The sequence below is a fragment of the Trachurus trachurus genome (genome assembly GCF_905171665.1).
Source record: "Trachurus trachurus genome assembly, chromosome: 11".
Lineage (NCBI taxonomy): Eukaryota > Metazoa > Chordata > Actinopteri > Carangiformes > Carangidae > Trachurus > Trachurus trachurus.
Genome location: NC_139904.1, coordinates 31,030,196 through 31,045,622, shown reverse-complemented (window position 1 = coordinate 31,045,622; position 15,427 = coordinate 31,030,196). Strand labels below are relative to the sequence as shown.

The window sequence follows — 15,427 nt, the reverse complement described above, 5'->3', positions numbered from 1 at the left end:
GAGTGTAAAGGTCTATAGGCCACAAAATAAATGAATGAATGCCTCATCATCATGTGTCAAAGGCCATAGGCCATAGGCTTTAACCCTTGACGCTTGTAACCTATGGACAATGCCTGCAATTAGTGATTAAATTTTCACTAGCCTACAGATTGATGATTCTCTTGAATGGTCATGTTTGATCTCTAAAAATATTGAATATAATTCCTGTTATGATTTCCTAAAGGTGGATGTGACATCTTCATTATTTTGTTGGTGCAAAACCAACAGATGGGTGGATGACGTGACATGGCAGTTTTGCTGTCTTCAGTGTCAAACATGTATGAATAAAAAATATATTTGCCAAACACCTTCTCAATATTGTGCAGAACATCATGCTTTATGTGAACATACTCAACATTTAAACAGTTCATCACTCATTCTTTCAGAATTTTCAACCAAACATGACAAAAGTCATATGGTGTGACTGTCCGACACTTGTTTCTCAAAGTGAGAATCTGAATAAAACTAAGAAAAATAAGTGCAAAAATTCTCAAAAAAATACAGAAAAATAATACAGATGTCTATTTGTGAGCCTACTCCTTTCAATGTCCAAGCATGATGTTTTGAGTCAATTCTAATCAAAAAGATTTTGTCACAAAAATCAAAATCATATGGTGTGACACTGTTTTGGGATATTTCAACGGGCAATTGCTTTGACATCCTTGGGTAGGAGAGGACCCTCTTCAAGAAGACTGTACAGTACTGGCAATGTATTGCTAGTACTGCACAACCTGAGTTGTGCCATCATTTTTATTTTTACAATAAATCAGATCTTGTTGGCACTCTGACAAAGGTCCCACTTCCAGATGTCTTTTGGTGTGACACATTTTTCATAAAAATGCAAAAGAAATTTTTATTATTTTTTCATATTTTCATGTAAACCTATGTTGCTTTGTTACATCTAGCATGTTGTTAGTATGATAATGTGTAGCTACAAGACTCAAGGTTGTGCTAAGTGCAGAAAACATCATATGGTGTGACACTTGATCATAATGGTGTGACATGTCTGCCTGTCACGCCATATGATTTTATTGTCACACCATATGATATGAATTGTAATTTCCTGCTATTATAACTATAAATAACAAAGTAAAATGTATGTTTTGTCCTTTTAAACATTTATTTGGGTCCATCATCACATAAAGGCTGTAATTATCCACAATTTATTGTGTTTAGTTTAGTTTAGTTTTATTCGGTGATACAGATTTCTAGTTTATCAGACAGACACAGCAGACCCCTTCACAGAAACCTTAGAATGCTGTTTAAGTCTAAACAATGTTTTGTCTTCACCTCAAACCATATTCCCTTTTCTTTGGTCAATTTGAGGCAGTAATTATGACAAGTGCAGAGAGGACAAAGAGATACAGGGAGAGACAGAATTCTGACCCTGCAATGAGAGAGGAGTTGCTTAGGAAAAGAAAAGAAAAGAAAAGTAGCCTAAACAACAACTTCTTGTTTCCATTCACTGACCAATAGGAAGGTCTGAGGGAGGGTTTTAAGGGGTGCTTTCACTGTTGATTCAAAAGGCCTTTAGGCAGATTTCTTGAAGCCTGGCAATACATGATAGCTAAAATATCATAGGACTAGAACACTGTAGGCAGTGCAACTAATATTATAGTAATAATAATAATAAAAATAATAATAATAATACATGATAATAAGTTGGATAATACATGGTTTGCATTCACACATGGCGACATGATCATATGGTGTGACACTATATCATTTGGTGTGACATTCCAAATTGTGAAAATGACATACCTTTATTAATGATTAAATGTGAAAATGTTCATGGAATACATAGAAAATAGTATCAGCAAGAGTCACAAATTTTTTTATAATTTTATAGCGATGTTTGTCACAATAAATAGAAAATATGTTGAAAGACCGACGGCATAGGTCTCACATTGAGCAATGATTTAGAAAATAATACACAAATTTAATTAATTTCCACAAAAGTATAATGGATCACAGTTTAGTTATGATAAATGACTTTGATAAAGTGAGTAACTTAAGAGAGCTATAATCCATTTTCAGTTTATATACAATTATTTTCATGTCACACCATATGACGATTTTAGGCGCTAATAAAACAAATTGTCACATAAATTCTGATTCCAACTGAAAATCTAAAAACCACATATGTTTATATAGAGATGAGAGTTAGTAGAACAAAAGTCAACCATTTTCATGCTTGTTATTTGAAATTTTTGAAAAAACACTTTTTTCTGGTGTATATGTCACTGACCCAGATACACATTCTAAAACTGAGAAATAAGAAAAGCAGCAAATTTACTCATTGAACAAATGTGCCTCAAAAATTAGCTACTTCAAATAAATGAGCAACTGGTTCCGTAAGCTCAAACAAGACATGGCTTGATACAATAAGCAAAAAAACAATAAAAACCACCCCACATTTCTGTGATTGGTTGAGTTAGCCTAATGATCTGTACACACTTATAATTACAACTAATAAATTCAGTTTGTTACTTTTTTCAACATGATGCTGAACTCTACTTAGCTGTTTGTTTACAAGCACTGGATGCAAATTTGCATCAAGCATGTCGTCACTTTCAAATAGACCTTGTTGGTCCATGAAAAAACAATTGTGCTACACATCCATATCTGGCTCACAGAAACCCCGGAAACTGCTCTGGCTGCCAAGCAACACAAGACTATCAAGTTAGCTTGAATAAGCGGGAGAGCCTGAAGTTGTAACTTTCAAAATAAAACATTTCCAACTCCCACATTTCCACTGCTGCGTGTATCCAACTACCTTGCATGCTATTCATGATTGTCAGCAAAAATACATATATCCTCCTAGTAATAACATTGTCAGCGGCATGTAATCCGGTTGCTTCTCTTTATTAGTGGCTAATAATACGCGTGTGTGATTTATTTTGAAACTATTTCCGGTCTCGTTCGCTGTCTGTGTCCGACTTGACGCAGCTGCAAGTGGGACAAATGAAGTTCATTTTCCACAGCTGATGATGGCGGATGTTGTTGAAAAAGACACCATGAAGAATTACCACATAGCCTCTGAGAAAATTAACCCAGAGACCAGCCGCTACCCTTACTGTATTGTGTGGACACCTATCCCCGTGTTATCGTGAGTTACCACCGCCGGGTTAGCGAGTCGCCTTTTGACCAAAAAAACCCTCGGGGGACGAAGTGACAGCTTCACTAGCTTAGCTAGCTAGCACACACAATACCATCCTGTTGCTGGTTTCCTGGTTTAACTAACGTGTTTTGTCAAAGCGACTCTGCTGTCAACAGGAGACAGAGTCACGCAAGGGCATTTAAAATGTTACATTTTATGAGTTAAAATTTAAACAGAAATGCATTTAGGCGAATAATAACACACAAAATGAACCGGCACAGTGAACAGCAGACGTCCAACGAAACAACTCAAAAACAAGTTTACAGAGCTCAGAGCTGTGGGCTAAGCTGTTAGAAGACTGGTAGAAAGTTATTGTGTTCTCACCGCAGCAATACCAGGATAAGTGATGCCGTATATCTGCTAATTGAAGCGTTGTAAATGTTATCATCAAACTAGTTTTAAATTAGCCTAGTTTAGAGCTGTGGTGCGTTTGTGTCCGTGTGTTGCCTTTACTTCCTATTCCACAGTGTTGGCTGGCACTCACCACTTAAATAACAACAACAGCGTCTGTGGACTTTGTCTGTTAAGACATCTGAATCTTTGGGGGAAAAAGTGAATAGCTTGTTAGTTACACATCCATGTGTTTTTCTCATTTATGTTGTAATGTAAACACACAAGCTTCCTACAATAGTGACTGTATTGTTGCCAGGTGCACAACATCATCTGGACAGTCTGCGTTTTCAGTGAAAGAGGTTAACCTCAGGAACTCTCTACCCACTCACTTAAAACTGGAGACTGATGTCAATGTTTTTAACAGAGGGCTCAAAGTATAGTATGATCATGAAACTTGTTTGCTTTATTTTCTATTGTTGATCATATGCTCTGTGTTTTTAGAAAAAGCCTCCTCTGGTGTTGAAAATTAGTACATGTGCTACACACACCCAAGCAAAGCATCTGGTCTGTCCCCTGGGACAGTCTCTGTGTATTTGTGATGGCCATATCAAATAAAATAAACATAACGTAAACTTTACATGTTTTTTTGTTTTGTTTTTTTCATTCAGATGGCTGCTTCCATTCATCGGCCACATGGGAATCTGCACTTCCACTGGAGTCATCCGGGACTTCGCTGGGCCTTACTTTGTCTCAGTGAGTGTTGACTTGACAGTGGGTCACACAGGCTGATTCAGAGGAAATGTTGTTGCTTGTATATAAAACAAAACAAACTCTGCCATAATGGGTGTGAAGTAACACATCCATATGCAGACAACCGTGTACAGCCCAAAATTGGAGTCCATATGGACTGTCTGCATGACGAGGGTGCTGCTTGTTAATGCTCCAAAGTGCTCCATAAGTTAGAAAATAAGAAGTTAGGTTATGTGAGAAGATCTGGCACTAAATACATACAGTACCAGTCAAAGGTTTGGACTCACCCTCTCTTTTAATGTTTTTTCTTTTTTGTATTACTTTCTACAGTGTAGATTCATACTGAAGACATCAAAACTATGAAGGAACACATATAGAATTATGAAATAAACACAAAAGTGTCAATTAAAACGTCAATTAAAACAAAGTGTTATATAAAGTTAATTGATATGTTTTGGGATGAGTTGGACCACAGAGTGAAGGTAAAACAGTCAACAAGTGCTGAGCACCTCTGAACTCCTTCAAGACTGTTGAAAACTGTTCCAGGTGACGACCTCATGAAGCTGATGAGAGAATGAAAAGTTTGCAAAAAGTTGTCATCAAAGCAAAAGGTGGTTACTTAGAAAAATATAAAACACATTCTGCTTTGGTTAACACTTTTTTGTTTACTACATAATTCCATATGTGTTCCTTCATAGTTTTGATATCTTCAGTTTGAATCTGCAATGTAGAAAGTAATAAAAAATAAAGAAAAAACATTGAAAGAGAAGGTGAGTCCAAACTTCTGACTGGTTCTGTGTGTAATTCTTGTTATGAAACATGAATGGTGTTGAACTCCAGGCTCTGTTCTGCTATTCTATACTACCAAACCTTATGTTTTACACTCACCACAGTCTGTGGAAAGTTTGTAACTTGCTCCTTAGAGACTGGCATTTACAGTCTCTTACATTAGATTCCAGTGGAAACTTTGATTTACGGCAGAACAAGCATTTCCAAATGTCAAAAGATGTTTCTCAAACCTCTCCCGCTCCTTAAATCACTTAGTTGCTCTCTAGCCGTACTTTCAGTTTATTTCAAAAAAAATGTTTATGTCCAAAATCTTACACAACACTTTTAATTGTTTGTGTTCATGCAAACCAATGTAACCAAATATAGTTGAATCATCCAACTCATAAACACTGGACACACACACACTGTACAGTGATAAATTGAAGACTTCACAGACACTAAAACACAACACGACAAACAAACTCCAAACTCACAGCTTCTGTGTATTTTTTCTCACCATGGCGATTTGAAATCAAACAGCAGAAACACATCATCCATGATACAAGATAAGCTACCAGGAGGGTGCACGTGCAAGCATTTTATTGGCTGGTGCAGGGCCATGGCAAAACAGGTTTAACTATACTTTCCCAAGTCCTATATTGTCAGCACCTCATGTCAGAGCAGGGATCCCATTCACAAGGCTCACAGGGCTGCAGCTTTAATGGAACACAAATGCGACCCAGAGCCTTGAAGCCCACTCAGCATATCTGATTTCAGGAGGGTGGGTGTTCACGAAAGCCTGTGAAACAAATGAGATGCGCCACAACAAACGACAGAGCAGAAATCACAAAAACACAAAATCCACATAGAGATGCCGAACAGCTCCACCGCTTCATTTGACCTCCTTTAACCTCTTCTCACAAACAGAGTTGATGGTGGGTACAGACAAACAGGATTGAGGCACATGACATTTGTACTATAGAAACAAACTTAAACATGGGCACACCACCAGTGATCACATGATCTAATTTGAAGTGGTACTGTAGGTGGTAATGGTAATATGGTGGTAATATTTTTTTCCTCTTCTTGCAGGAAGACAACATGGCTTTTGGAAGACCAACAAAGTAAGTGAATGAATTGCTACACAGAAATATGGAGGACCTGTGGTCATACTTGTGCTCCATACAACAGCAGAGCTTGTTTTTTTTTCTCCATGACTGTAGATACTGGATGCTCGACGTCAGCAAAGTCTACGGCAGCGGCTCCAACGCCTGGGACACGGCGGTGCACGACGCCTCAGAGGAGTACAAGCACAGGATGGTAATGAAGTATTTTGTGGACATGTGCTGTTATTCAGATATGAAAACCAAATAGGTGGAAATTAATTTCAACTTTTTGTTTTTCCCGAAGCACAACCTCTGCTGTGACAACTGTCACTCACATGTCGCCATGGCTCTGAATCTGATGCGATATGAAAACAGTACCTCATGGAACATGGTCAACCTCTGCCTCCTCGCTCTGATCCACGGAAAGCATGTCAGGTAAGACGGACTGTCATGGGGTAACAGCTTACTGGAGTGATATAGTTAAATGGATAGTTCAACATTTTGGCAAATTCTCCTATTGCCATAATCCCTATAGTCACAGGTTTATTACCTTTAATTATCAGGTGCATGTTGTTTTGAGATCAGCGGGGCAGAGACGTGAGCTGCTCAGTGAACACAATGGAGGTGAATGGTACAGGTCCCCTGTCTCTCATCAAACTCATCAAATACACAATCCAACAACTGCAAAACGCTCTTGTGGAGAAGTTGTGAGCTGCACATTCACCACGCTATGAGATAATCATGTATAATTATATAACATTACGAAACATGAAGCAAATACTCTGAACTACTTGCGCTCCGCCCAGCAGCCGTGTCTGGAATGTATTTCTGGCTATGCATCTGCCTTGAAAACAACTCAGTCTCGTAATGTTACATTATTATTTCATAGCGTAGTGAATGTGCAGGTCACAGGGGACCTGTACCGTTCACCTCCATTGTGTTCGTTGAGCAGCTTGCATCTCGGCCCCCCGGGTCTCAAAACAACATGCACTGATAATTAAATGTAATGAACCAACTCCTATGACTATAGGGATTATGGCAATAGACGAATTTGCCAAAATGTTGAACTATCCCTTTAATGGTCCAATTACTACTAACTTCAGTCACTTCTATATTTGTCTATGCTTTCATTCACATTCATACAACTGTCTGTTGTGTTCACTGGAGTTTAGTGTTTTAGCCAAAAAACGATGCACAATCTTCAGCTTCAAGTTCATGTTCTCCTAGTTTACAAATGTAAATGACTGTTCCTGAACGTACCCTGTGTAGACACAGATGGAGGACAGAAGCTGTTGCTGCTCTGCCAATATGCAGCTTTCACTGTGCAGCCTGTGACAAACATAAAATGAAAACAGTCTTGTCTCAATCAAAACATAAAGAGGACTCACTATGAATGGACACATTCTTTCATTCAGAAACAAAAAGTCTGGACGCTGCAAAGTCCAGTCCAATATTATGACTGATTGGTTTTTCATTGTCGTGGCTCCACTCCAGCACATTGGGATTGAAAATGAAACAATAGCTGATAGCTATGAGAGGATGACCTCATCAGTCATGGGTGAACAGTGTAGAAGTTGTTGGACAAGTTTTGAATAATGCAGCTTTATAGGTGTGAAATAAACTGACTAAAAGTTTATATCACAGTCTTTTTAGTTAGAAAATCTGATCCACCATCTGATTTAGTTAAACTTGTGATATGACACTGCTAGATTGCCCACTCATTGTGATCATAATAGACATTAAATAGTCAGTCAGTGGGTCGTTTATGACACAAGCCGCTGAAACAAACTGGAAGTAAAGATTGATACAATTCAGGCCTGACAGAGCATCACCAGGAAGTATCCAAAAACATGTTATGGACTTCAGAATTTGTTTGGTTCATGCAAACATTAGCTACTTAGAGTGATCTTGTAGGTAAGTAAACATCTAAGTAGGAGCTTCATTGTCACCTTTAGTCCAAAAATATCTTAATGTTATCTACCTTAAAAGCTGATTTTAGCAGCAGTCCTATAAACCCCAGCTGCTCTCTTTAGTGCAGCAATAAGAAACGGGGCTAAAGCTTGTGAATGAGGTTTCTGTGGGATCCCTAGGGTTCAGACATGATCGAGAGAGAGAGTAAAAGAGAGAGGGGGGGAGAGGGAGAGAGCCCTGATTCTACAAGTATTTACAGTATGTAGGACGTTCCTGCAGAAGGCCCCTTTATAGGTGCAAGAATGGACTACACATCCCAGAAAGCCTCTGGAGATTATTGAAGAAGTATTTTTCAACTACTCGCTGTTGACTATGAAGCTTCCATGTGGGATAAAAACCATCCAGACTCTGCTAAATCTGTAAACTGCAGTTATGAAACCAGCTGCACAAACAGGATTAGTGAGAACTCAGAGGTTTGTAGTGGCTTAAAGACCGGAGCAGGTGACCAGGCTGTTTGTCTTCAGGCTGCGTTTCATTTCATCACAGAGTTAAACTACGTATAAATCTGAGTTGACTTCCTGCTCCATCGTACACATCCTTTCATTCTTCACTCAGGACAAAGGGGGATAGTAATGTGAAAATATGGCATCGCTACATGCCATGCTGAAACAACTGTTACTGTTACAGTTACAGCAAGCTAGTGGTTTAAAGAACAGGTTACACTTGTCTTGTGTCTCCGTCTCCATGTGTCCTCACCTTCTGGTCTCATCTCTCTTGATTCCAGCTGTGCGGGCTTCCTGAAGACCTGGCTGCCTTTCCTGATGCTGGTGGGCATCATCCTGACCGTGGCCCTGTCCCTCAACCTGCGGTGACCTGGGAGGCCCGGTTAGGACACGGTGGAACCCCTGCAGGTCGGAACGTGGGGGGGATTGACCTTTGGAAACAGCTAAAGGGCGGGGGCATCGCACGGTGTCGAGGCAAAACGCAAAAACCCAAGGAGATAAAAGACTTATCGCCCTCCAAGAGAACGCTGAACAGGAAAATGTCCAAACACACGTGTACCAACGCAAAGGCTGGGTTTTTGCGGGGAGCAAGGCGGCCTGTTAGCGGCATTACTCCAGTGGTGAAGCTGGAAGTGGTGACGAAAAATTCATTTAAATTCAGAAATATTGAGAGAAGAGACTGAACACCCCCCCAACCCGCCACAACAACTACCAGGACCATTCAGACACCCTCACTGGATGATGATTATTGACAGTCTGACAGCAGGTTGAAGCCATCGCCACCTGCAAAGTGTAGAAGGTGTGTAGCCGCATTTCTAGTGCGTATGTACATCGTTGAATCTTCCCAGATGGGAACACATCCATGCCTCGCTTTTAGATTTTTTGATGGTCTTACTTTGTAACGGATCGGGAGTGCAATCCCATAATTCAGTGCTTCCAGGGATTCCATGTTTATTCCAGGGAGCACAAACATGTTAAATCAATTAGATGCCTTTCTAGGAAATTTATCGCATCTCATGCTTGATCTAATGTAGCTCTTCTACAGCACTGCAACTTCAACACGCCAGAGCAGTTTGTATTTTTGTGCGTTTTTCTTACTCGTATCAGACTAACTCTATAGAATATCAGAAAGTCTGCGTCTTCTGAAAAAAAAAGAAGAAATATTTTCTCAGAGATCTGTTCGACATGCATCACACGAGACCACCTCATGTACTACTTCAGTAGGTTTACGATCGATGTTTTCATACCTTTAACTACAGAGCACCCGTGCAATGATTGTAGCAAAACCTCAGTGAATGTGGCTGTGGGGAAACCAACAGACCGAGTACAAGGTTTTTTTCTTACACTTGTGCCAAATGTAGGAGAATGCAAGACCAACTCAAACTGTGTCCTTGAATATGGAACTTGTTCTTCTTCACCGGGAACAGCCCAAAGTTATCGAAGGAAAAGCCCGTCGATGTCGGAGCCTGTTCTTCATCACGAAGAAGCAAGTTGCCAGTGCCTAAAAAAAAAAACAAGCTTTCTCTCTCACACACGGATCCTCTATGTGTGATATTTTCCGTTGTTTTTGATGCGTCAAAGAAGAAAGAAAAAAAAAAACAGAAGTTAATTCCACATGATGGTTGGCACTTGAAAATCCGTTGCCATGGCTTTGGCTGAGCAGATTTAAATCCCCTCATTGTTTGCAATCAAACAGGAAAAAAAAAAAAAAGTGTCGGGCCCTCTCTTTGTCCACGGCGCTGCCCGAAGCAGCAGGTAGCCAGGATCCTCAGGTTTTTCTCGCTCACCAAAACCCCTGCTGAATATCCCCAAGTCCATACACCCCCCCCCCCCCCCCCCCCCACCCTCCAATCCCCCCACCCAGCGCCTGATCAGCGTCGCTCCTGCTGTTTTCCACCTCTGCAGATCAGATTGGAAGGTCACTGTGAAATGTCAGCGCTGTTTCACAAAGCTTTTGACACGTAGCGGCCAACATCCTGCAATAATCCAGAGTAGGTGTCCTTTTAGACGTGTGAGCGTCCCGGCTGGACCCAGTGGTCAGGCTTTTTGACGCTAGGCAGGGCTAACGCTCCACACTGTGCTCTCCTCGCCGAGCTGAGATACTCCTCGGCCTCTTGTGTGTCTTCTTCACCCACGTTGCCTGTAAATATTTGAACACACATTACTCCGTTACACCAGGTGCTCTTTATATACTTTGCGGACTTGATCGCTTGCTACAGATTTATCCTTTCAATAATTTACTGCCTCATTTTTGTTTCTGCATATCATCTCTGCTCTGCAGCGAGTGCGTGCGTGCGTGTGCGTCTTAGCAATGCACACAATCAGAGAGAGCATGTGATTGCATGCCAGCATGTGTGTATTGCATGCATGCAAGAATATATGAGTGTTTGAGAGAGACTGTTCATGTTTCATACTGTGGCTTCTTTGATTAATAATCAGCTGCATTTCACTGCAGCCACCTGCCTACTGAATGAGTTCTATATTTATTACTCCATATCTTTATCTTAATCTCTTTCAACTTTTATGTGATTTGCTGGTAAAACCTTGCAAGAATAAATAATAAATTAGACTGTAACAGGCCTGCTTGAGTTAATGTTGATTCAATGCATAGCCCCGTGCTGGGCATAGCTCCAGATTGTGTAGACAAGAGCTGCACAGTCGTTTTCTCTAAGCATTAAAACAGGGAAACAAAGAAGGAAACAGAGAACCTGACCTCAATTTGAAAAGTGGAAGAAGTCTATGAAAGAAAACACATTGTTTTTTTGTTCTGTGCCACTAGTAACTAGTGTTGAAGTGCCCTAAAGTCTGAAATATTTATGTTTATTGGAAAACTGAGTGAGCTGACTGGTAGCCACGCATTCAGAGTGGTGTTACTATAAGTAGCATGGGTTTAAAATAAGAAATCTGGAAATACGCTCATTATTGCCTAAACTGGGGTGACATTTTACATCTGTGTCAAGACAAACAGAGAAGTGAAAACCTCTTTGGTTCTCTGTGATCGAGCTAAACGTCAGAAAAAGAAAAAAAACGGGAGCCAAACCGTGTCCTTGAATACGTCACTTGTTCTTCAGTGAATCAGCTCATTCATCACATTTTCGAGCTAAGAATGAAAAAGCCCTTTGAGATCACCTGACGAACATTGTCATCCCACCGCTATACACACAGAAATACAGTATATAGGCCTATGTGTATTTTAGGAAAGAGAGATAGATAGATAAATAACACACCAGTCCTTTGTTGTGAGTGCATGTGCGAGACCGCCAAACTTCACTGGAGACCATTTCAATGGGTTTGGACGTGGTCTGCTTCGGTGCCTTGTTGTATCCAAGAGCCAGGTCCAGGAATGTGGGGACCTGTGGTCCCTGTGATTCAGACGGTTGACAAAAGGCAGTTGGGGATGCTATTATTAGTGCCACCATCAATACTTATACCAGTCTGCAATTTTCCAAACCCTCTTTTGTTTCTCTAATCCCTTAAAAAATATCTTTTATGCTGCAGATCATATGGCCCGCTGGGAATTTTAAGACTCCTGCAAGTGACTGTGTGAGCTCTGAATGTGTTTATGACTTACAGCTATAATACCAATAAAGATGTCTATTATTGTAGAAATTTGTGGGAGTTTTTTTTCTCTCTCTTTTACATTGAATTTCCGTCCTTGAATTATGACGACTGTGTTTCATCAGACTGTCAGCAGGAGGGATGATGTTAGGATTTCTAGGCTCTGTGAGCCATGAAAGGCCAAGCACCCCCTCCCCTCCACTGTGAGTTTCTATAAACACACTCTGAAGTGATTCCTGTAATAATCATTATCATCTGTCAGAATAAACATTAAGGAAGGAAAAGCCGTCACAGCTTTGATACTCCACTAGCATATCCCACTCAGCGGCCATTATCCTGAAGAGCATCACGGTAGTCAAGAACAAGGGGTGTTGTGGAGAGGGGGGGATCAAAGGGTCTGCAGTCTGGCCCCCACCAAACACCCCTCCCCCACTTCTCCATACCACCTGGGTAGAGGGGAATGACCTGAGACACCAGATCCATCAAACTATAGCAGTGAAACTATGGGACTCACTGCATTTCATTAAAGAAACGTGTATTAGAAATTAAATTTGCATAAATGAGTTTGTGTTTTTTCTTACTTTATTAGCCTATATAAAACATAACTCCTGCTCTCCTTCTTTTATTGTGATCTGCAAACATTATCAGACTGTGATCTGAGCTCAGACACAGCTGAAGGACTTTATATATTTGGTTAATCCTGAGAAGTGATCCACTTTCTCTTCTCCTCTTCACTGCCCACCGGCACATGCAGCTTGTGCTGGAAGCCGAGGGGGGGAGATCTGGTGGATCCAGAGCGAGCAGAGCGGCTGGGAGGCAGGAGGAGAGAAGCCCCTCCCCGCAGATCATTGCACTATAGTCGATGGTCCTTTTAACTTCATTGTTAGAGAAGTGTAGCGACGCCCCGCTCTGCCACGGCGGAGGATCAAGCACCCCCTCTGATCAGCTCGACCCCTCGCCTCTGTTCTCATGGAAATCACAGCCTGCCTCCCGGCCACACTTTCTGCACACATGCAAAGTTGAGGGCGCATTCCCAGCCGGGACAGCGGAGGAGAATGACGTCTCGGAGGAGCTGATCGTTTTATTTATTGCCCCCCTTCCTTTTTTTTAATTTCCCCGTGTGTTTTTCTATCTTTTTCCCTCCACTCCGATGAACATGCTGGATTTAACGCACTGCATTGTTTTCTGCGCGCTCCTCTGCTGCGTTCACGCGTCGTGCCCTCCGCGCTGCGAGTGCTCGGAGGCGGCTCACACCGTGAAGTGCGTCTCCAAAGACCTGCAGAGTATCCCGACCGGGATCCCGGGGTACACCAGGAATCTCTTCGTTACCGGGAATCAGATCAGCCGCATCGGACCGGAGTCTTTCAAAGGTCTGGACAATGTGACCAACTTGTCTCTGAGTAATAACAGGTGAGAGTCTTCTTGATGCTCCTGTGCCTTTTTCTTATTGTATTGAATATTATAGCATGGAGAAGCACATCCTTTAAGTCAAATGAGAAGATGCTCCGTTGATATGAAGTTAACCATATTCAAAACTTTGGTCTTGACAGTTGAATTTTGAGGTTTGTTGGTTTCAATGTTAATTCAAATCGCAGCCATCCTCAGTTTTATTTCCACAATGAGCCACAGTTACAGTTTAATCAGCACTAGTATAAGTCTTTAAACTTTCTTGGTCTCTCTTGGTGTCTTCAAATCCAGAATATCCGAGGTGGAATCCCACACTTTTGCTGGACTCCGCAGCCTCCGCTCCCTGGATCTGAGTAACAACCAGCTGGCCGTCATTCACCCCGAGGCCTTCACCGTCCAGAACCAGTCCCTACGGGAGCTCAACCTGAGCCGAGCCCTCTACAACCACTCGGTGGTGATGGACCTGGCCACGTCTTTCCGCTGGAGCTCCCTGGGGAACCTGCGGGGACTGGACCTGTCCCACAACGGCCTCATCTTCTTACCCTTGCGCATCTTCTCCCACCTGACCAGCCTGAGGCGGCTCCAGCTCTCCAACAACTCCCTGGTGGCCATCCACAACTCCACCTTCTCCGGTGTGGAGCAGCTGGAGGAGCTGGACCTCACGCTCAACGCCCTCAAGACGGTGCCCGAGGAGGGTCTGCGAGAGCTGGACTCCCTGCCCAACGCCGACCTTCTGCTGGGGGAGAACCCGTTCACGTGCACTTGCGGGATTGAGCCTTTCGCCTTGTGGCTCAACAGATCTCAGGATCGCATCAGGAACGCCGACGGCCTGGTGTGCAGCTTCCCGGCCAGCATGAGGAACACTTCCATGCTCGCAGTCGCAGTGGGCACGCTGACTCTGGGATGCCACCAGAGGGACGCGGGGGCAGACCTCGCTCTGCAGACCTCGTACGTCTTCCTGGGCATCGTCCTGGGCTTCGTGGGCCTCATCTTCCTTTTTGTACTTTATCTCAACCGCAAGGGCATCAAGAAGCGGATCTACGACCTGCGGGACGCCTGCAGGGAGGTGTGGGAGGGCTACCACTACCGCTTCGAGATCGACTCTGACCCCAGGTTGTCACAGGTCTCCTCGAGCGCCGACGTGTGACAGGAGTGGACTCTGTATTTCCTTATGACTCTTTTCTAATGCATTTATTAGTAGGAACATGTAAAAATTGTACAGATCTGTGTGTAAATATATAAATACAATAGTGTTAATAATCTCAGCCTTGTTGATTAAAGCATGCACTGCCCATCTTTCCCTCTTGCACAACTAATCCTCTATACAGAATGTCTGATGGACACATGTTTTAAATATTGAATGCTCATATCCTTTGCCTGCTCTTTATGTTCACACTAAAACAACAGTAAGTGCCTAAAGTCAGCTTGGTATTGTTTACTGATCATTTTTTTGTGATCTGGACCCAATTCACTTTCTTCTTGGCACACTTTCATTCAGCGCTCTCAGTCAGCGCTCCGGCTCCGTGTCACATCTTGCGTCCTCGTATTTAGCTTGCAACCAGACGCTGCAATAAAATCCTGACACTAGAAAAACAAAACCTCTGGGAATTTAAAGCACAATCACTCAGTCATCTTTGAACCATTTCAAACCCCTTTGGTCCCTTCTTCCTTCAGCCCCAGGGTGCCAGAGAGGAATTAAGCCCCCAAAAAGCTTCACTAAAGCCCTCCTTGAAATCACCACTCTGCTTTTCTCTGGCTGTTGGAATGGACTGGAAGGAGGAGGGGAGGGGAGGAGAGAGGAGGGGAGAGAGGGGAAGGGGGGGGACAGTTCAGCACAGACCAGCGGAAATCTCTTAGCCCCCTCATTTTTTTCTTTTTTTCATGAAACGTAG

General features: G+C 42.3%; 2 protein-coding genes across 2 annotated transcripts; both read left to right on the top strand.

Moving 5' to 3' along the window:
- Positions 1-3,014: 3,014 nt before the first annotated feature.
- Positions 3,015-12,106, top strand: tmem222b (transmembrane protein 222b). Its single transcript, XM_083981755.1, has 6 exons — positions 3,015-3,148; positions 4,201-4,285; positions 6,143-6,174; positions 6,274-6,370; positions 6,461-6,591; positions 8,852-12,106. The coding sequence occupies exons 1-6, from the start codon at positions 3,027-3,029 to the stop codon at positions 8,937-8,939; spliced, it is 555 nt and encodes a 184-aa protein (XP_083837881.1). The 5' UTR covers positions 3,015-3,026; the 3' UTR covers positions 8,940-12,106.
- A 1,178-nt stretch (positions 12,107-13,284) lies between these two features.
- tpbg1b (trophoblast glycoprotein 1b) lies at positions 13,285-15,112 on the top strand (the record flags this gene model as incomplete). Its single annotated transcript, XM_083981797.1, has 2 exons — positions 13,285-13,538; positions 13,827-15,112. The coding sequence occupies 2 exons, from the start codon at positions 13,285-13,287 to the stop codon at positions 14,680-14,682; spliced, it is 1,110 nt and encodes a 369-aa protein (XP_083837923.1). The 3' UTR covers positions 14,683-15,112.
- Positions 15,113-15,427: the final 315 nt, after the last annotated feature.

Excerpts from the sequence above, each read along its gene's own strand:
- tmem222b (XM_083981755.1), top strand. The coding sequence starts at position 3,027 with ATGATGGCGGATGTTGTTGAAAAAGACACCATGAAGAATTACCACATA. Across the intron at positions 4,286-6,142 it reads CTGGGCCTTACTTTGTCTCA|GAAGACAACATGGCTTTTGG; the intron begins GTGAGTGTTGAC and ends CTCTTCTTGCAG. Across the intron at positions 6,371-6,460 it reads AGGAGTACAAGCACAGGATG|CACAACCTCTGCTGTGACAA; the intron begins GTAATGAAGTAT and ends TTTTTCCCGAAG.